This window comes from Athene noctua, chromosome 2 (genome assembly GCF_965140245.1).
Source record: "Athene noctua chromosome 2, bAthNoc1.hap1.1, whole genome shotgun sequence".
NCBI classification, from domain to species: Eukaryota; Metazoa; Chordata; class Aves; order Strigiformes; family Strigidae; genus Athene; species Athene noctua.
The window spans coordinates 38809153-38829439 of NC_134038.1; the positions used below are offsets into that span (position 1 = coordinate 38809153).

The following is a 20287-nucleotide window of genomic DNA, read 5'->3' on the forward strand; positions in this document are numbered from 1 at the left end:
GGGCGAAGACGGTATCCCCAAGGATTAGGTTTGAGAATACTCCACAGCTTCAGGGAAGCTGCAGTCTGTGGATTCAGTGCAAGTTTACTACGAAAAGCGGTTCATGTTGTTACGAATAAATAACCGGGGTAGGTCACTAGTGCTGCTAACGTTTGGAATTGCCACCTTCTGCTTTGCTGCGTCTGTGGACAGCGCTGGTGGCGGTCACAACGTAAGGCTGTGCAAGGCAGGAGGGAGGTGGCACGAGGTAAGGGCACCCAAACGTGTCATGCAAAGTCCTCAAGACCCTCCTTTTACCCATATTGCTCACACCCCTCTCACGGTGATCAGGAGTCGCATCTGGCACGCTTCTGGGTGGTGTGGGAGGTGCCTAAAAGGTACCACAGGGTTTTTGCAAAACGCCAAGGCTAAGTAAGTCTAAGGCCTCTGGCGCTCTGTTTTTCGTGCTCACCCCGGGACGCCCCGCTGGGGAGGGAGAGAAGCTGAGCCAACGTGATTTTATCCCCTCCACCAGCGAGCGAGCGAAACCGCGGGGCGGCCAGGCCACCGCGAAGCGCCAAAACATACGCGAGCCAGGCAGGAGTCGAACCTACAATCTTCTGATCCGTAGTCAGACGCGTTATCCATTGCGCCACTGGCCCCCCGTGGAAAGACCTCTTTGCTCACTTCCCCGTATAGCTCGTCACGGAAGGGCCCCGCCCCGCCCCGCCCCGCCCCGCGCCCGTCAGGCCCGGGGCTGAGCGCCCTGCGCATGCGCCGCGCAGCGCCTACGTGAGCCGTGCTGCGTTCTTGAGGCGTGGCGGAGGGCTGAGCGACAGGTCCCTTCGATAGCTCAGCTGGTAGAGCGGAGGACTGTAGAGGCGCTGGTCTGCGGGAATCCTTAGGTCGCTGGTTCGATTCCGGCTCGAAGGAGACGTTGATTTTTCTTTTGCCTTTCCCGCGTGCAAAGTGCTTTTAAACAGCTTCTCTTTAATCGGTTGCAGACACGGCTGTTTTTCGCTAAGAAATCCAGCTGAATTGAACACCGAGCTGTTCTGTGCCGAGTCCCTTTCAGGAGGAGATGTTGATGCGGGAGCAGAGGTTGAGGCGCCTGTGGCATGACTGCCAACACCTCGTTAATTTTCAGGGAAAACAAGATGTATGTTGTTCTTGCTCCAACTCACCACAACCCCTCACAAAGCATGTTAGTGCAGGAGGATACTTGTTCAGATCCCTTCATCTCATCGCAGTTAATTAGGATGTTGAAATTCTGAGGGTCTTTTTTTCCGAACCTCCTCTCTCCTCTTCCCCAAATGTCTAGACATTATTTTTCCAGAAGAAGGAAGTATTTGTACACCTACGTACTGCCACATTAGGAATACATTTTCAATCCAGCCAGGTGATACTTAGCACATGTTAACTCTCTCCCCTAGTGGGAAACTGTGTCTTTATCACCTTTTCTCTACTGTCTTGTAGGTGTCAGCTACCATGTAGTTGTCCCATTATTATTGACTTCCCAACCCTGGGACAGGTGACACTGGCACACAGGACTGAGTCCTCCTGTATGAAACTCTGCACCTGTTCATCTCTCTCAAAGTGAAAGGAGATGCCAGATGTCATGATTTAACTGACTTCAGTACGTGGAGGGAAGGAAGGGGATTCCTGTCATCTGTGGTTTTTCTCCCTGCTTTGTAACAGCCCAATGAACATTTTCTTCCCTATAGAAAACGACAGCGTAGAAAAAGAAATTAGTAATTTTAACTGTGCTCCATTTTGCATGCCTCATCATTTTTCTTTAATGATTTTAATCATTAGAGGCAGAATCATGAGGCAGAAATGTAATTCTTTTTAATTGAAATCATACCCATACCTTGGGTATTTGTTCTGAGGGAAGGTAAGTAACAAAACTAAATGACATATAATTATGTTTGATTTTTTTTTGATTAGGCAGAGTGGTTTATCGCACAAACTTGTTGTGGGGAGAAAAGTGCAAAAGCTACCTAAATAACTGGTTATATTGATTGTAGGCTTAAATCTTCTATGATACTCTTCCATCTGGTATTTTGAGTGAATCTGGGTATGAGTTAATCTCTAAACATACCCAAGGACACCTCTTTGAGAATACATCCAGCCAAAACTGTTGCCCCTTATCCATTTTTCAAATGCTTGGGCTTCTGCGGTCACAGAGACTGGATACCATCCTAGTGAGAAATATTCCTGCCTCGTGGCTGGCCCAGATTATCTGGCACTCTGCACCAGCTATTGGACAGATGCAAAACCCCCAAGTAAGATGCTGGCTCCAGAGAAGTTCACAGGACGTCTGCCACTGTCCTCAGCACCATCACGGTTTCACTCTCTGCATGCCCTTTGCTGGGGGAAATCATTCCATACAGGAACTGGTGCTAGTAAAACTACTGTTATATCACTTCATCACAGTGCTGATATTTTTTTATGTAGACAAGCATTTGGCATTATATAAGGGATTTTCAAGGTGCAGCTATAGCTCTGGCTGCTTTGCATAGGTAGGCGCATCTGCTGCAATCCAAGACCTAGTTCCTCTTTGGGGAAAACCTGAGTTGTCACTTGACATTTGTTCAGGTGCAAAGCCATCATTTTGGACAGCTATCTCAACAGCTTCTCTAGCTGTTACCGGAATTAAGTTGTTCCTAGTGTGGAAAAGTAAAGGGAGTGCTACAATTCATACATACAATCTTTATTAGTTGGAGTGGTTGAAAGCAAATGTAGATTTGAATGTGTAGTACTTTACATATAAATAAATGCAGCAAAACAGAACAAAAATTTGGAGATCTGTACATTTTGAAAAGATTAATGGGTGTGCAACTGAACTTTACACAGAAACAGATCCTGTAAGCATAGTTATGTTCACATTAGAAACTTTTCTGAAAATCAAACAAATGAGTAACATCACATCGAAGAGCTAAATCCTCAAATCCTTATTTATTCTTTCTCCATGTGTCCTCAGACTAGCTGATCCTGACAGCAGTGAGAAAAACAAATGCCCTGGTACTCTGAAAACTAAGTTTCCTCTTTGGAATTAAACCATGGGTTCAGATACTCAGATTTTTAAGCTGCAAGTCCTGGAGAACCCACTCAGAGGCTTGGTCATGAATTTGTTCTGAGGTTTTTGGCTAAGACAATACCTTGTGGCTCTTCTGTACAGACCCCCATGTCTGTAAAAGGGCTTTGCAAACATTCAGGAATTTGTCCAACTTTGCATCACACTGTGAGACTGAGTCATCAATCCTTCCCAAGAAAAATCTCTCATTTAGAAAGAGCAAATAAGAACCACCTGACTTGCAGTACACATCTCAAGCCCATGGAGATCATTTCCTTGATTTCAGTAAACTTTGGCTCTGGCCCATAGAGTGGGGTCCTGAGAGACATCAAAGGTGTTGGATGTGAAAAAAATACCCAACTGCTTTTGCTAATCTGGGATTTAGCTTTCCCTCCCTGGCTTTAGGCCTGCTCTGTAGCTGTTGTTGAAATCAAAGGTGCAATTCACAGTGACTTCCATGGGGAGCAGGAGGAGGGCTTTCACATGGGAAAGAATTCCATGTCTAATGTGTAGCTTTACACTAGACTCTTCTTCCAAAGCCTTTTCCAGCTCTCTGCTGGAAAGTGTCACTACATAACGTTTGCACACTTTCATGGTGAATTTCTCTCCCAGTAAAACTTAGGCAATCATTTCGTCTGCAGATTCATTACATACTAAATTCTCCCTACTCCTTCGTTCATCAGTAAGATCTTACACCAGAGCAAACACCATGCCGAGGGGAATAGTGAAGAAAGCCAAAAGATGCATGTGCACTGGGGCGAGTGGGTGCTGGTGTCCCCCCGACACCTGCTCTGCCCATCTCGCAGCACTAGTACCCTGATGCACACGCCATCTGATCCGGCCACCTGGTGGGAAGACATGCAGCACTCAGTTACCACTGGGAACATGTTTTCTGGGGTCAGGTCTCCTCAGTGGCAGGATGGTATCATCAACCCTCCTTCCCTGGAACCACTAGGATGGATGGGCTCATTCCCCCAGCACTGCTGGGCAGGCAGGATGGCCATCTGGATTTATGTACATACGAGTGGCCTCCAAAGTTATTTGCAACACACAACTGAGGACAAAGAGGAGCCCACGGGTAGGAGGGGAGTGAGTGCCTGTGCACAGCCCCAGCCGTGCCAGAACTTCCCCCCTTCTCTGAAGCAGAGAAATAGGGCTATTACTGAGGGCAATGTGAGCATTCACTGGTCCCAGTGCCTGCACCTGGAGAACAGATATATAACCTGAACTGGAATTAATGGCTTTTAAAATGTCCATGTGTTACGGGAACTTTAAAGAAATATTGAGAGTAGTATTTCTTGACTTTGGAGTTACAGCTGGTGCTATGAAACACATTATTTTCCCATATATTTAGCTGCCACTGAATGACATCTGATGTGAAAGGTGAGACTAGAAGGAAGATAATAATGTTTCATAACCACAGGATCCAATTTTAAGGAAGGGAATAACACTTTTGACTAGCTATATATTCACCGGTCTCTATAATTTAGTGGAACGTTACATCCCCCTTTGGACCACAGCACTGTGATTAGAGGAGCAAAAATAGCAAATGCACAGAACAGACAATGATCATTGTAACATGATCAATAAGGAAAAATTCAGCTGTCTGAGGCTTAAACTACTACGTCAAACCAAGGAAGTGCTAAGTTTAAGATCTCAGAGGTATTTATTTAGCTGTTACAAATTAGGGGCCTAATTTCTTCATGCTTGCTTTAGCCGTAGCCACACATACCTCCACTGATTTGTGCAGCAGCACACCTGAACCTACAGCTCATCCCACATCTTTACTTACCATGATGCCATGTGCTCTTAAAGGCCCTGTGCCTGGGACAGAGGGGAGGACCCAGGCTCTCTCCTATGATCTGGGCTGTGAGGAGGATGATCACTCCTCTGCTGCTTGCCTGCCCTGCCAAGTCCTTGCTGCTGCCACAGCCCTGGAGTCAGTGCTGGCACAATGGCCCCCAGCCCAGTGCCAGCGGGCAGCGGGGCAGGCAGCCAGGGGCACGGTGGAATAAGCAAGCTGGCAGAAAGCTGTTGGCTGGGGACCAATTTCCAGCGCATTGCAGCTGCAGCTGGAGAAGCTGGGGACGCCCAGCACGTCCAGGCAGGATCAGGGGAGTTTTGCCACCAGGCTGTCACTGGCTATGGGGAGAGAAGAGAGGCTCTGGGGCAGCTCAGGGCCTGTCTCCTCCTTCATGGGGCGTTTGCTCACCATCTCCTGGGTTTGCAACTTGTGCAGGGGATGACACAGAGCTTAAATTTGCTCCAGGTGCTGGATGAAGCTCCTGGATTTGGAGTGACCTGTGTTGTAACCCCCAGCAGAACGATCCCAGGTTTATAATTGCTGGGGCTGTGTCCCAGCAAGCCGCTAGCTGCTTTCCAAAGAGCGTTTCCTTTCTGGGAAGGACATCCCCATCTGCCTTGCCACTAACTTTCCCTCTGAGGTCCGCTAAAGAGCATTTCACATCCCAGGGCAGGGAGAGACGGAGCCAGTGTGTCCGGAAAGGGCTTCAGGACTGTGTCTGAGAGGTGAAACCACAGGTGAGGGCAGGGAGGACAGCAACTATACCAAAGGGAGTAATATTAAAGGGGAATACCACACTGAGCCTGGCAGCTTGAGGCCATGAGAGAACAGCATGCTGGTCCACAGAGCTCTGTACTGGCCATAGGTATCTCCTTGCAGAGTGCAGATATCAACCTATTGGAAGTGGCCTAGAGGGAGATTCCGCCTTGATATGAAATTACTCTCAGGTTACTCTTGGTTAGATTAAAGACAACTACAAATACAGGCTGCAGAGCTTATCACTTGTTTCTTCTTGCTGTGACACTTGGTGGGAAGCACCAACAGGTCGTGTTTGCCCATTCTAGGAATCTGTGCGATAGCTCCGATGGCTGTCCCCTATTAGCTGCGTCTTCTCGGTTGCATTAGTCGGCTGAAGCACGATAGGTGTTTCTCCATCTAAATTGGGGAGGAGGACAAAAAGTACTTTAAGAATCCTTCACTTCCTACCCAAGTCAGATTTCTTGTTAGCACCGCAACATTTCATCTGCTGTTCTGGCTATGGCTTAACCTTGGCTTCACAGACAGCTGTGCGTACTGAAGAGGCTGCAATGCCCACTCTGAGTCTACAAATGCTCTTATGCCTTGTCCATGTGTAATGGCAGATTTCTGGGTGACTATTGCTGTTGCTATTAAACAGGACATTAGCTGTACCTGTTGTTTTGCAGAGATTGCAGGATAAGGGTTCCTGCCCGTTCCAATTGCAAGTGCTTGTTCCTGCAAATGTCTGAACATAATGAGCACTGTTGTGACTCAGCAAGCACTAACCTTGACAGCATTTGCGAGAATGGGCCAGAAATGAGTCTTGAAGAAGGAAAAGTTAACAGTAAAGAAAGAAGAGAGTTAAAAGGAAAAAAATGCATGAGCAGTAATATACTTGAGAGGGAAGAAATCACATACGTTCTGAAAGCCAGCTAGTTAAATAAAAATGTTAAATTGTACTTTGAAGTCTTATGTAATATGTATACAATAGAATTTTGAGAATTACTGTTTTAATGAGTTTGGAACTGCCAAAACCTCATATCATCACTGTATAAATCCTTACTGCTTTGTACTTTCTCATTCCATGCAGTATGTGTTTGTTTTCACAATATATCCGTAAAAAATGCATTTGTTGTAGAGTGGAGGAAAGTGAAGTTCTTACAGAGTTTCCCAATGGCGGTTGTGTTCCCTCTGATAATGAACAGTGTTTGGCTGCCCTTCTTCTGGGCCTCTTTCCAACCCACCATCTTTTGAGGGGGCGGAGGGGACTCAAAACTCAAAGACTGACTTTTAAAGGTTCAGCCATCTCAGTGAAGTATTTTCATATAAAAAATTTTGGACTACCTGTATCTTGATAATAACACAGCCTTCACAGTAATTGAATACAAATGATGACTTTTTTTGCCAAATGACCAAATGTTCAGAAAAAACCTCATCTGACATTTCCTCCTGTTTACATGACAGTTGATGGGATGAATCATGGGCATAAGATGTAATGTACAGGAGTAACTTAACCCAGAGCAAGAATCTAATTGCATGCCATACGGCTTCCCTTCAGTGGGGGTAGAACAACTTTGACTCTGTCAAGGTGAAAGGCAAGAATGATTAAATGCCAAGCAGCTTCTCTGTATGGGCAATTCCCTATTTAGACACAAGGTCAAAGCAGACATGTTTCATAACTTCTAAAAGTATATGAGTAATTAATGCTAGAGCTCAGCTCAGGCTCAGATTAGTTTGGCAGTTTAAATCAGTTTTTAAGTTGCTGTGTATTTTCTAGATTTCTGAGCAGCACTCCCTCCCACCCTCTGCTACCTCCAAGTTGTTCATTTTCTGGAAGATCATTGATGGAGGGCAGAGACTGGCAGTTCATTTCGCAGTGATACCCAGGTGTGCAACAAGAGAGTAGGACCCACTGCAAATCTGCCACATTTTTTCCAGCTGATCTGCAGACACTTCTGACCTGACACCTCCACCAAGCATTTTGCTGCCCTCATTCTTCTAAGATTTATGACTTTTTTTTATCAGAACAGGGACCCATGGTATAATAAACTGTACAAATATAGTCTGCTAATGGAAAGCTGCAGAATTGAGGTGCGGCAGAATTCACAGTTTAAACTGCTTTCTATAGATAGCTCTTGCTCACTGTTCGCCTACATTGGTATCATATGGAGTGCGGAGGAGACAATGAAGTGCTAAAAACTTATTGCTTCTGAGTTGGGAAAGTATTTTTTTTTTTCAGGTTCTTTTTTTCTTTTTATTTTTTTCTCTCCCAGATTTCATTTTCTGTAAAATGAAAGTTGGTCTAGAAATGTCTTGCTTTGTTCTTACAGTGATAACAAGCAGAAGAGAACAAACCTGCCAAACTGCTTGAGTGCATCATTACAGCCTGAAGTACCAAGGCAATCCAAATTCAAAGGCATCTCCTCTGGGACCACAAAAGTCAACAAAAGGTTTGCCATTGACTTCACTGGAAGTGAAATCTGGCAATCTGCCCCATGTGTGTGAGTGAAAGCGATGAACCGTTGCACGCGTCCACGCTGCATATGAGTGAGTGATACCTCCCTCTGCCAGTGTATTTTCACAGGTCACCAGTAACATCATGGCATGAAACCACAGATTACCCTACTTTAAACTTTTTTAATGTCATGTTTGATCTGAAATCCTAAAAAATGTCATGTTTAAAATGTAATAATCCAAGCATAAGATTTATTTTCTTCATCTTCCATTGTACATTAGGCCACAGTCCTCTGTGGTACAAATGAATAGTCATGAGAAGAAATCACTTTAACCTAAGTTCAGGTGAGGGCTTTCAAGTCCCTAAGTTCCTTTAGTTCTGATGGTCATGCTACCCATGGAAGTACATGCTGTAAAATGGATCTCTCATGGGAGATATTAATCTAACTGAGCACTAGAACTACTCAAATATATTTGAAGAAAACTTTCTTCTAGAGGAATATGTCAATTCAACAGAACCGAAGCCCTTGACAGTGATTTCAGTGCTTTTACATTTTAGGGAATGGATCACTGAATTTTTGGCCTCACAAATCTTTTCTTCACTAACAATTATGTTTTATGGTATGTTAATTTGAGGATTGAAAATCAACTGTGTAACACCTTAATTTTGTTAAGGAGAAATGTGAGTGACTGAAAATGATTACTTTTGTGCCAGTCCAAAAGATGAAGTCTAAATCTCAGCTCCCACAACATGCATATTGCCTCTTTTGCACAGTATGGCTAGCTCCAAGCAGTTCCCAGTTAGTGCAACACAACTGCTAAAGACTCACTCTCAGAGGTTTTTAGCATTTTAGCAGGAATGGTGATGTTTTATCAATGTTGCATTCCTCAGAAAAGCAATGACTGACTAAAAAATATTTGGATAAATTAAAGTATGAATCTTAGCTTGACAATCTACATTTTGACCCTAGCAAAAAAGTTCTGGCTAGCAATAATATAGATACTGGGGACAGCAGGAAGCAAAGAAATTAATTAACAGCTAGAATGCTCAGTTTGTGGGCAGAGGGCATGCAAAGAATTTTGATCCTAATAGGATTTCCTCTTCCAAAATGAAATCTGCTTCGGGAGTGATTACAGTTTGTTTCTGAATTACCTACAGGAGCATATCTATTATTTACCTAAAGGAAGGCATGAGTATTGGTTTCTATGTCCCAACATTTGAAAATGTCTGGTGGAAAAGCCCAATCTTTGCCATTCTAAGTCAGCTGCATCTTTTTGGCCAGCATTCCTAAAATTTGGGGGTGGGGGTCAGGGGGGAGGAAGTGCAGTTTGAGCTCGTTATCATTCAGTTTTCTAAATGCAGTGCCTGTTTTCCTTTCAGCTGCAGAAAAGATGCTCACATTATCCTCTGTCATTAAGTTTTTACTTCTATTCCTGATATGTTGCTCTCTTTCAATCTAATTTTAAAATATGGAGAATTCTACTCTACTGAGACAAACTGGTTTTGACTGGTAGGAGAATGTAGGAAGACTGAAGTGTAGGAAAGGGACAAATATCTAGTTTTGTTCAGGCACAACTTAGATATTTAATATTGTCTTCAAAATACTTAAAACACGTAATTCCACATTCTGTTAATTTTTCAGACTGATACTTTGCTAAAGTTTAAAAATTATTTTTAAAAATTGATATCTCAGTGAGACTTGGTGGGAGTAAAGGGTTGGGAAAGCAGCCTAAAATTACTGAATTTCAATAAATACCACCTGTGCTGGAAAGAGGGAATTTTTCTTTTTTTCTGCCACTGGGGAATTTTGTGCTGGATTTTGAGAGAGAACAAAATACCTGCCAAATTACAAAAAAGGCAGAATTAAAAAATTCTCATCCTTCAAAGTTCTATCTTCACATTTCAAACTTGGCTTTGGTGTCATAGACCCATAAATATCAAGACCCATTTTAGATTGGCACTTCTCAGGTGCCTAATGTCATAGAGTATATTACATTTACTTCAAATACTGCATTGTGGTTATAAAGTTTTGACTAACAGGTTTTTTTGCCTTTGCAGAGACTGATTAAGTATGATCAATTTTTAAGCTGACTGTATTTACCTTGATACGCCTCTAGGCAAAACCAATTTAAAAACACCACCACACGTTGGCATATCAGTTATATAAATAGCATTTGTTTCAACTACTACAACTGTTTTGTTACATATTTATGGCAGGGTAAATTTGTGTGAAAAGTTGAGGGGAAAAAAATTCTTCCTGCAAAGGGAACATGACATTTGCAATCTGGCAGTGCTAATTTTAGCATAATAAACGTAAGAATATAACAGCGTAAGACCTTCCATAACAATGGAAGAGAAAAAGAGTGAGCTGACTGCTTAGGTCCTTCCTCATAAAAAAAAGCGTAATCCTAAACATAGTTTATGTAAATTTGCAACTGAAAAGTGGCCTAGGTCTTACCCTGATACCTTGGCCTCTTATTGCTGGAGCAAGGATCATTGCCTCTCTCAGCCTGTCCTACAAGTGTCCAAATTGAACAAGTCTGAGAAGTTTCTGCTTCCCCTGAATATGAAGGCAAAACTCTGCCCTACTTCAGTAGATTAGGACAGGGCTCTTCATTCAAAATATGTAAACCATGCTGGTGCCAGATTAGGAAATCACCACCATCATCCTTTGGTATAGCCAAAACCTGAGCGTGCAGCCAGGGGGATGGGGCTAGGCCGAGAAAAGAGGGTGACTTGCTGCAAAGAGAGTCCCACTGCCCCCAGCCTGTGTTCCCAGCTGGGCACTCTTGCTCCCTTCTTGGAGTCATCATTAGCACTCAGCCTGCCCCACCATGAAGCACAGCAGGGAGTTAAACGGGCATGGAACTATACACATTTCTGAGAGGATTAGTTTTCACCTGGATTGTATCCAAGGTGTGTCTCCTGGTAAGGCAGCACAATTGGTACTGCTAGTGTAGAAGACAGCAAGCAGCTCAGGCACTGGACGGGAGAGGGGCAGGACCGTAGCAGCTCCCATGCAAACTCTCTTAGGTTACTGCACAATCTGACTGTTGGAAACTTTGCATCCTTTCTTGAAGCCGTTTCTGGAATGGGTACAGTTAGTCCCATTCAAGTCCCATACAGATCACAGTCAGCGATCAATTTTACGTGAATAAAACCCAAATGACAGCTTATTCTGGTAGATCAGATGTGGCAAGCACCAGTCCGGGCAGGGCCTAATGTGTAAGTACAGGATCTAGTATATGAAGTGATGTGGGCATGGGGGCTAAAGGGTGAACATCGTCTTTTAGAAATGCCCTGAGACTTCTAATGTTTAAGTGATAAGAGATACAGGAGATATTTAATTGTTAGTGCTGTAAGTTTAGTTTTTCATTAACACACAACTTGCGAAATTCATCAGGTCATTGTGTTAGCTAGAGTGAATTGGCATGTCTCCACTGCTGTTTGGAAGCAGCAACAGCATCATGAGGAGAACATCTGGCCTATAGGCTTTAAAGATTGCTTTGAACAGCTTTGCCACACAGTAAGCTCCTATAATACACACCTCTTTCCATGTCGTTCTTAATTTGCTCTTCCAAATCTTCCGGAGACACACAAAACTCCTGCTCTTCTCCTTCGGGTGCTTTGGGTTTACACTTTCCACAGCAGCAGTTGAAGCAGCAGCAGAAGCAGCAGCAGAGGTAGCAGCCTGTCAGCAGGCCACAGACTGCAAACAGGCCCTGGGTTAAACACAGTGGGAGGAAAACCCTGTGAGCAATGACCTTCCTCAAACTCAGCTAGCTTCTTACAGCTGAAGGCAGATCGCCAGAGGAAGTCTGGTTCCCAAGTTCTTGGCACTCAGAAGAGTGCAGCCGCTGGCCAAGTGCCTGAACAAGAGCCAAATCTTCCAAAGTCCTCCTCACCCACGAGCTCCTACTTGCCACTCAGGACCACGTCCACAAAGAAGACACCAACCAGCAGACCCCCACATGCTCAACTTTTGAAAGTCTGTCTTCAGCTGATGGCCCTCAGAAAAAATTTCCAGGCGGTATGCAAAACCCTACCCACCTTAAAATGACTCATTTCCATCTTAAAAATGACTCATTTGCCCGAAATCGTTTTCACAAACACTTATTTACTGGCAGGTTCTTGTCAATAACAAAGCCAAAAGAAGAAGAAGCAAAGACCCACATAACTTCAAGCATCCAAATTAGGACTGTAGCCCCTGTGGGCTCCCCACATAGTCAATGGGAAGTTAAAAGCCCTTCCAGTGGGTGATTCAGCCCTGGGAGGATTTGAATTGCCTGTTGGGGGTGTCTCTCCCCATTAGCCTGTTGAGGAGCACACAGGTGACAACTCCTAAATTAGACTCTGGCTGTGGTTTCTTGAGCTGGGGACTCAGGTGGCAAGAAGTTCCCACCTGCATTGTCTTCTGCTCACTCCTGTCCCTGTGGCACAGATGATAGAGGCTTCAGCAGAGCCAGCACAATTGCTTGGGGCTGAGATCAGAGATCCCAGCCAGATTCAACATCCAGAAAACTTTCATTTACAGAGGTTTTCTTCCTCCAGACTAGGTCATTGCCTGGGTTCACAGCACAGATCCACAGCTGCTCGCACTGGGAGCTACATGCTGTGTCACAGCAATGGCATGGGGGGGTTGCAAGAAGGGAGTCCCTAGGCTGGCATTGCCACCCCATGCTCCACAGGGGCATGATGGCAGCCTGACTCCTGACCCGGGGTGGATCCAGGCCTGCACCGAGATGTTTGTGGCAAAGGAGAAACCTCCACGTCTCTTCATGGACATAGCAGTGTAAGAGCAAAGGAAAGCCAGTAATATTCCTGAAAAGTGAATCAAAGCTGATACGTGGAATGAGTATGTAAAGCCAGCACAGCTTTGTGGACAACAGGTACATATATAGGTTGGAGGTATAGCCAGGCTTTAGCACTACAGTTGTACAGTCTGCCTTTTACTAACTATTCATTATATTCATAAGGAAACATGCCACTGAGGAAGAAAGCAAGCACAAATGTCAAGATATTGTCAAACTTTGACAATGAAGGTATGCAAATAACACTCAGTTATGTATGTATGTCTCAGGCAGTGTTAGTGGGGGTTGACTGGAGCATCTTTGAAGGTATTCAAAGTAATGGCAGTAATTAATATAGGCATGTGTCAAGAGTGAGCAAGGAGGTTTTAAATTAAAAGAAGGACTCTGGCTTTTTGTTTTGAAATGTTTTCTTTCCAATGGACACCCAAAACTGTTCTAAATGCTGTAGCCCCTAAAATAAGTTATCTGACTGCCATAATGGAGAACGAATCACCACAATGGATAGAATGAAAAAAGACAGAATAAAAGTGTATAGAGGGAAAAAATACTTTAATTTATTCATGATACCTTAAACGTTTCAAGATTTCTTGTGCTTATATTATCATAGTTGATAAATCAAGAATCAGTTTATTGATGTGATCAGTAAACTGTCTTCATGGTAGAGGGAGAATTGCATTTTGCTCAAACAGTTAAACGAACAACCCCTATGCCTGCCAGTGGAGAAGCAGTTAAAATTCCCATTACCCATGTCAGTATGTTCCCAGTTTAATATGCCTTAACAAGAAGTCTGGCACTCTGAAAAAAAGTAATTTTCGCTTTGCATTTCTCCTTTCATTTGAGTTTCTTTACTTCTAATGATACACCTTCTCACAATTGCCAGATTTTCTGCGTATGAGTGTGCCTGGGAAGAAAATTTACCAGGAATGTTTGTAGTTGAAGAGAAAGAAAACAGGCAAAAGCTGTCATCCCTACTGTCCCTACTGTCATCCCTACTTCTGTCTTCTACTAGCATGGAGGAAATTAGGGTCATCTGCAGATGTTGCCTCAGACTCAAATACTAGTATGATGGCCAATACAAAAATCTGAAACTGACCCAGCATTTGTGCATGAGTTAGGAAGAATTAAGGAATAGTGAGCTCAGCTTGCAAAAATACACTTGGTGACCCGTTTATGCTTTGGAGGTGGCAATATTTTGGGTTGGGGGAGAGATAGAGAGACCAGCTATGACAATCCTCAAATGAGTCTATATGCATATTTTGGATTTTTTTTGTACAGAATTCTTAAAAACGAGGAAGAAGTGATTACTTTTGCTGGGATATTCAGCGTATCGCATCTCACCTCTGGGATACAGCTCTCTTGAAACAATCTACACATGCCTTCTTTAGCTGTTAGGGACTTAATAGCTTCTCTCTGTACTACTCTCCACTGCTCTCCTTATGAGTCAAAGTCACAGTGCTTATGTCTGTTCCTGACTTTCTAACCACAGAGGATTTCATACTTAATAAAATCTCCATTAAAGATCAGTAAGCAGAAGAGGAAATAAAAGCTAAAAAAGCAGCAGTGAAGTAAACCTTGTTTACCAAGACTGTTACACTGCTGCTCTCAGCTCTAAGGCAATGCTTCTTGGCACCTGAACTGGGACAAAGAGGCTGAAGGAGAGGGTGGAAAGCAGAGAAAAGAGGGAATGATCCAGCAGGAGAAGACAGCAGCTGTGGTGGGGCATCCAGCCTGCAACAGGAGTCAGCTACAGCAGCTGCAAACAGGCAGCCTCCAGCCTGCTTCTGAGGGTGCAACTGCATCTTTGCAAGTGTAATTTAAACACCAGTATTTCATTCATGACTTTCATTCACTGTTCTTTCTTTGAGCAGCTTCTGTCTCACCCTGATTCAGCAGACAAATTATAGCATCTCAGACCCATGAAGTGCCCAAGTAACTTCCCAGTTTGAAAGGGGACTGTGAGGCAGTGAAGCACTGGCCTGATCTGTGCTGAACACAGGAATCCATGTTCCACTGTTCTCAGATCAAAGCTATCACAGCGTGCTTGCTTCACACAGTACAGATCATTTTCCAGCAGAGTCCTTGCTTTTCTGTGCTTTTGCTGCTGGAAATAAGTGGGGACATGATGGATTTTGCACATTTGCAGTTCTGTTGGTTTGTTACATTTCTGTAACATACCAGTATTTGCAGAAACACTCAGATTTGACATAGGCAAACATCAGAGGATGACAGTGACATAAGATAGTCCATGAACACAACTCCTTTATGATTAGAATAGCCCGTGATGAGTTTTTCCTTGAGCAATACACTAGTTTCTGACATACCATTCTCTTCCTTTCCTACTCTTTTCCTCCACTCTACCCTTCTCACCTTTTACTTCCACTTCCTTTCTCTCACCCGCTCACCAGGGCACATATATGACACCATAATCACAGACTGTTATGTATTATTATTGCTTACTTACGCTGTGTACTATATATAGCAAAGAACACAGCTAAATTTGTACTGTACTATCTTATTAACTGGTTGTCACATAAGTGGGACTTCTTGTATTTGAACAATGAGTCATTTTTATTCAGTCATTACTGAAAAGAAAGTCAAAATTAACCTGAAGCACTAGATTCAAATCTAATTAATGTCTGAAAGTGTTACAAAACATTTAACTATTTACCAAGTTAAAAAGGAGAAGAAAACATTCCATATTAGCACTATTCTGTATTATATTACATTTTGCCACTGTTGATTTTCCAGATAATGTTTTTGTTTAATTAAGCTTTTAGTAGCTGTTTAGATTCAGATCCTACTAGTTGTTAAGCCTGTAGACAGACCATGTTTTTCAGGTGCTTCCTTGTGTATGTAATTGTCTGTGTGCATTGTAACATTCGTTTTCCAACAGAAAAACAGCTTACCTTTGCCCACCAGCTTGACAGCATGAAGTAGGTGTTAACATTTTCCTCACCAAACTGTTCTGCCACATAGAGCCCTAATGATCCATACTTGTCATAAATGTTTCGCTTGGACAGATCAGTCAGTGTTGCATGAGCATTGTTGATCTCTTTAAATTTTTCTGCAGCCTCTGGATTGTCTGGATTCTTGTCGGGATGGTATTTCAGAGCCAGTTTTCTTAAGCATTAAAAAAAAAAAAAAAAAAAAAGGAAAAAACATGTTAGCTGTATGTGTGCATGTATACAAATATACGGACACTTACAAAACATGACAAAATACTTTAATAGAGATATAATAAGTCGGAACTGTGTTTACAGCCTTCTCTTTTTCTAGATCTGATGTATTCAGTAGAAGAAAAAGTGACTGAACATGAAAGTTTTGGTAAAAGAGGGGTTTCTATTACCCTGAGCATGAACTTTGTGTATTGATATCGAGTCAGCCACCATGTTAAAGGAGCCAGTTATATATGCTGAAAGCACAGATTGCAGCATGATAATAAATCACAGGCATTTGTTGCATTATGATTGCCAATTGATTTGCATCATTTAGCAGGTTTCAACAAAGATAAAGATTTTTTAAAAGTCATTTAAAAACATGACAATCACCCTGCTTATCCCATCATCTTCTTTATACCAAAGAAAATTCTGTATTCAATTGCCTATCAATAGTAGCTATATTAAAATTTTTTAAACAGTGTCTTGTGTTTGCAGAAGTCCAGGCAGCGATGGAGGAAAACACAGTAAGGAGTTGCAATAGAAAGGAAGCATCTTTCTGAAGCACAAGGTGGAGAAGCATAGTGAGTTAGCCTCAGTTTCAAGTGCCTGTCTTAAGGCCTAATTCCCCACTGCTGCACTTCTGAGACAATCCTTAAAGCACTGGAAGCTGATGGTCAACTGGTCTGAACTGTTTATGTTGGTAGGAAACCTTTGCCAGGACAGGTCTAGGAAAGGTCCTGCCTGCCTCCCCTGTATTCCGTGCTATCGCATCTGAGGACAGGTGCAGCTTGAGAGGAACAGTGTGGGACTCTTGGCTCACAGACAGCGCTGGGGAAGCACAGCTGAGAGAAGAGGGTTTGCTTCCAACCATGGTGAAGCACTGGCACTATGAGCTCACAAGTACGTGCAAAACAAGCATAGACAGAAGTGTATCTTTTAAAAAAATCTCCACTCCCTTTGAAGAACTGGCAAGAAGATTTTTCCAGGACATTTATTTAATGACTAGTGCTGACCTCTAGTGGCATCAGAAGTGATTTAGTAGTGCTTTAAATCTGATTGTCACCTCAGTCAAGCTATGTTGCATTTTGTAATTAGTCTCTCCAAGTGTTTCAGGAGCTAGCCGTGACTGTTATTCCCCAAAATATTATTTGTGGTGTGAAGGCAGTGTGCCCACACTTCCTTTAACAAATCTATCTTCAGAGTGGAGTCCTGCTTGACATTCCATTGAAGTCCCAGTACAAGTTACTCCCCTAGTAAAATGTGACTGCTTTGCTCCTGATGACAGTTCCTGCCTCGGAGACATTCTGACAATATCAAGACTGATATGAGCCTGGGAACAGCCTCTGCCAACGATCTCTTCAGTTCTGTACACTGAACTCAAGTAATCTTCTCATACATCATAAATAACTCCTTAAACAAGTCTCTGATAGCATGAAGGGCTTCAAAGAATCACAGAATCATCTAGGTTGGAAAAGATCTTGAAGATCATCTAGTCCAACCATTAACCTAGCACTGACAGTTCCCAACTACACCATGTCCCTAAGCGCTATGTCACCACATTCAGTCATATTTAATATACTGTGCATGTGGTACCCTGAACATAATTTTTCAGTCATATTCAACTTGTGGTATCTTATACATAATAAAAGTTGAAATAGGAGAACTGGAGAAACAAGCTAAGTCTTGCATGACTAATGACATTATGTGCCATCCAAGTATTTAAGCAGCTTATGCAATCTATCTCTTTTCTTAGCTGAAACCAAACCCCAGCAATTAGAATTTAAAAAAAAAAATGGGAGAGGTATTACTTTCAAAACCCATGTATGGTTGCAGGCATCAGACAATCAATCTCTACCCTTTCTTTTGTTATAGACACAAAGACATCTCCTGCTTTCTCCATATCCTAAACAATCTAATAAAAAAAAATCAGAATTTGAACAAAATGTAGTTTTGAAAAGGTGAAAAATATTAGTTGCACACTCAGTTACTTAGTACTGCTTTAGAATAGTAACAGAATTACTTTCAACATAGTAAAGTTAACAAAAGATGAGATATGTTCTTATTTTGATTTTGAGAAAACTGTCCTCAGTAAAAATAGTACCTTAACAAAAGAATTCCCTGCACACCTAGATAACATATACTAATTCAAGATTATTTATGGATATATAATGTATAGATGGATAGATATATAATGGGAAAGAAATATATATACTGGTAGGTCCATTCATAGGAGTGAGAAAAAGGACTGTGTTAGGTCCAACCCAAGAAACAACAAAATTAAAGACCAAACCTCTATGACATAACATGAAGTATCACAACTATAGAAGATTCCCCTGTGGGTCTCTGGAAAAGTGACATGCCTAGTTATGTGATAATTGTGGTTCATTTTGAGTAGAGAGAAAAGAAGCCAAAATATGAAGACTGAAACAAACACAGAAGTTTGTTGTACCTTACAGAACACATGAATTTATGGGCATTCAAAGTTTTCTTACAATAAATGGTCTTCTCCTTCACCAACTTGGGACCACCACCAGTTCAACTGCTATAGCAGCAAGAAATGGGATGCATTTGCAGAGAAAAGTGACAAGAAGGAGAGAAATAGCTATACTGCAAGATGTCTAGGTCACGCAGAGAAATGAAGTAGAAAAATAGGATCAGCATATCTGTCAGTGGGAGGATTAGCATGACAGGTGAGATCAGGCCAGACTGTGCTGGAGGACTAGGTCTGATAAGGGTATATCTGTGTGAGGGGAGCAACATTTTTGAAGTAATAAAGCATGCTGTTTAGGGTGCGAAATGGTTATGCTATGAAGTATAAAAGAGTGGAAGATATGTAAATTTAATTACTTCGATAGCTCAGCTAGTAGAGCAGAGGACTGTAGGCTCCCTTGCACGGCCATCCTTAGGTCGCTGGTTCAACTCCGGCTCGAAGGAGCGCCCTTTTGGCTCTGGCCCAAGCCCTGCGGCACCTCTGCCTATTTAGCACTGCCTGGATGGCTCCACTTCAAGGGCTGCCCAGCCTTGAGCTCTTGCCTGAGGCCGGGAGGAGCACCACCCAAGCCAGTGTGGGCTGAACCCAGCGCAGGGGATGGTGGCACCCGCGCACTGGGCTTGTCAGGGGTCGCGTCCAACAGGGAAGCCAGTGTGTGAGTTGCTGGCGGTGTGAGAGCAACCCCAATGGGAGGCCCAAGATGTGCGGCAGGGCCAGCCTGGGTCAAGGTGGCTGCCTGTGCGGGGAGAGGACCTCAGGCAGGGGCTGTGGGCTGGGGAATTAGCTCAAGTGGTAGAGCGCTCGCTTAGCATGCGAGAGGCAGCGGGATCGATGCCCGCATTCTCCAATGCTTTTCGTTCCCTTTGCCTGGACACAGGGCCCTTGGCCTGGGGCCCTCTGTCCTCTGGCGTCTGCGGGGAGAACTTGGTGTGCCCAGGCTTTATAGAGGAGGATGACATCCAGGGCTCTATCAAGAGCAGTTCGAGCAGTTTACCGGAGGAAGGGAATTTCTCCCTCTTTGCTTGACAGTCGTCAGATGTCCTCCTCGGTACTTTTTCCCGCTCCCCCAAAGAGGAAGGGTATCAATGCAATGGAGCAGCCTCATTGCAGGGCCATCTAAAAGCACAGGGAATGGAGGGTTTTCTCTCTGAATATGGGCTGAGGACAGTGGGCATGGTCATCATGGAGAACGGGAGGATCGGGGAACTTCTGCACGACCTGCCAGTTCGTAGGATGAGGTTTCTGTGTAGAGGAATGGCTGTGCATCAGTCGGGTGCTTGGCCGGAAGGCAAAAGGGAGCACGGTGAAACTGAAGCGAGGGAAACTGCAGCAGTGTATGGGTAAGCTCCTTTTAGCCATAGGAGGAGAGTCCCGCAGAAGAAGATGCCATGCAAGGAGCCCACGGAGCCTTTGTGTCTGTGTGCTTGCACAAATTGACGGGCTGTAGGGTTGAGCAAGGGAGCAGGATGATGGAGCTGAGTGTGTCTGGAGAGGAATGCGAGTGCACTGCGGATAGTGAAGTGTTGGATGAGTGTGTGATGGGCGAGGCAGTGGGCAGAACCCCATGATTCCTTCGATAGCTCAGCTGGTAGAGCGGAGGACTGTAGGCTCCCTTGCACGGCCATCCTTAGGTCGCTGGTTCAACTCCGGCTCGAAGGAGCGCCCTTTTGGCTCTGGCCCAGGCCCTGCGGCACCTCTGCCTTTTTAGCACTGCCTGGATGGCTCCACTTCAAGGGCTGCCCAGCCTTGAGCTCTTGCCTGAGGCCGGGAGGAGC

General features: G+C 43.7%; 1 protein-coding gene and 5 non-coding genes across 7 annotated transcripts in view; 4 read left to right on the forward strand and 2 right to left on the reverse strand.

Moving 5' to 3' along the window:
- Nucleotides 1–568: 568 nt before the first annotated feature.
- TRNAR-ACG (transfer RNA arginine (anticodon ACG)) lies at nt 569–641 on the reverse strand. The gene has a single exon. It is a non-coding gene; the product is annotated as a tRNA-Arg (tRNA).
- Nucleotides 642–821: 180 nt separating this feature from the next.
- Nucleotides 822–912, forward strand: TRNAY-GUA (transfer RNA tyrosine (anticodon GUA)). Its single transcript is given in 2 exon segments — nt 822–858; nt 877–912. It is a non-coding gene; the product is annotated as a tRNA-Tyr (tRNA).
- Nucleotides 913–4952: 4040 nt separating this feature from the next.
- Nucleotides 4953–20287, reverse strand: part of DNAJC5B (DnaJ heat shock protein family (Hsp40) member C5 beta) — a 31658-nt gene continuing 16323 nt past the window's right edge. For both annotated transcript variants that reach the window (XM_074897698.1, XM_074897699.1), the window contains exons 3-5: nt 15770–15983; nt 11600–11774; nt 4953–6014 (exon numbers count right to left, since the gene is read on the reverse strand). In XM_074897698.1, the coding sequence (XP_074753799.1) occupies nt 5920–6014; nt 11600–11774; nt 15770–15983 (484 nt within the window). In that variant the 3' untranslated portion in view covers nt 4953–5919. The remainder of the gene's footprint in view (nt 6015–11599; nt 11775–15769; nt 15984–20287) is intronic.
- TRNAY-GUA (transfer RNA tyrosine (anticodon GUA)) lies at nt 18867–18955 on the forward strand. The gene is given in 2 exon segments: nt 18867–18903; nt 18920–18955. It is a non-coding gene; the product is annotated as a tRNA-Tyr (tRNA).
- On the forward strand, nt 19287–19359 carry TRNAA-AGC (transfer RNA alanine (anticodon AGC)). The gene has a single exon. It is a non-coding gene; the product is annotated as a tRNA-Ala (tRNA).
- Nucleotides 20083–20171, forward strand: TRNAY-GUA (transfer RNA tyrosine (anticodon GUA)). Its single transcript is given in 2 exon segments — nt 20083–20119; nt 20136–20171. It is a non-coding gene; the product is annotated as a tRNA-Tyr (tRNA).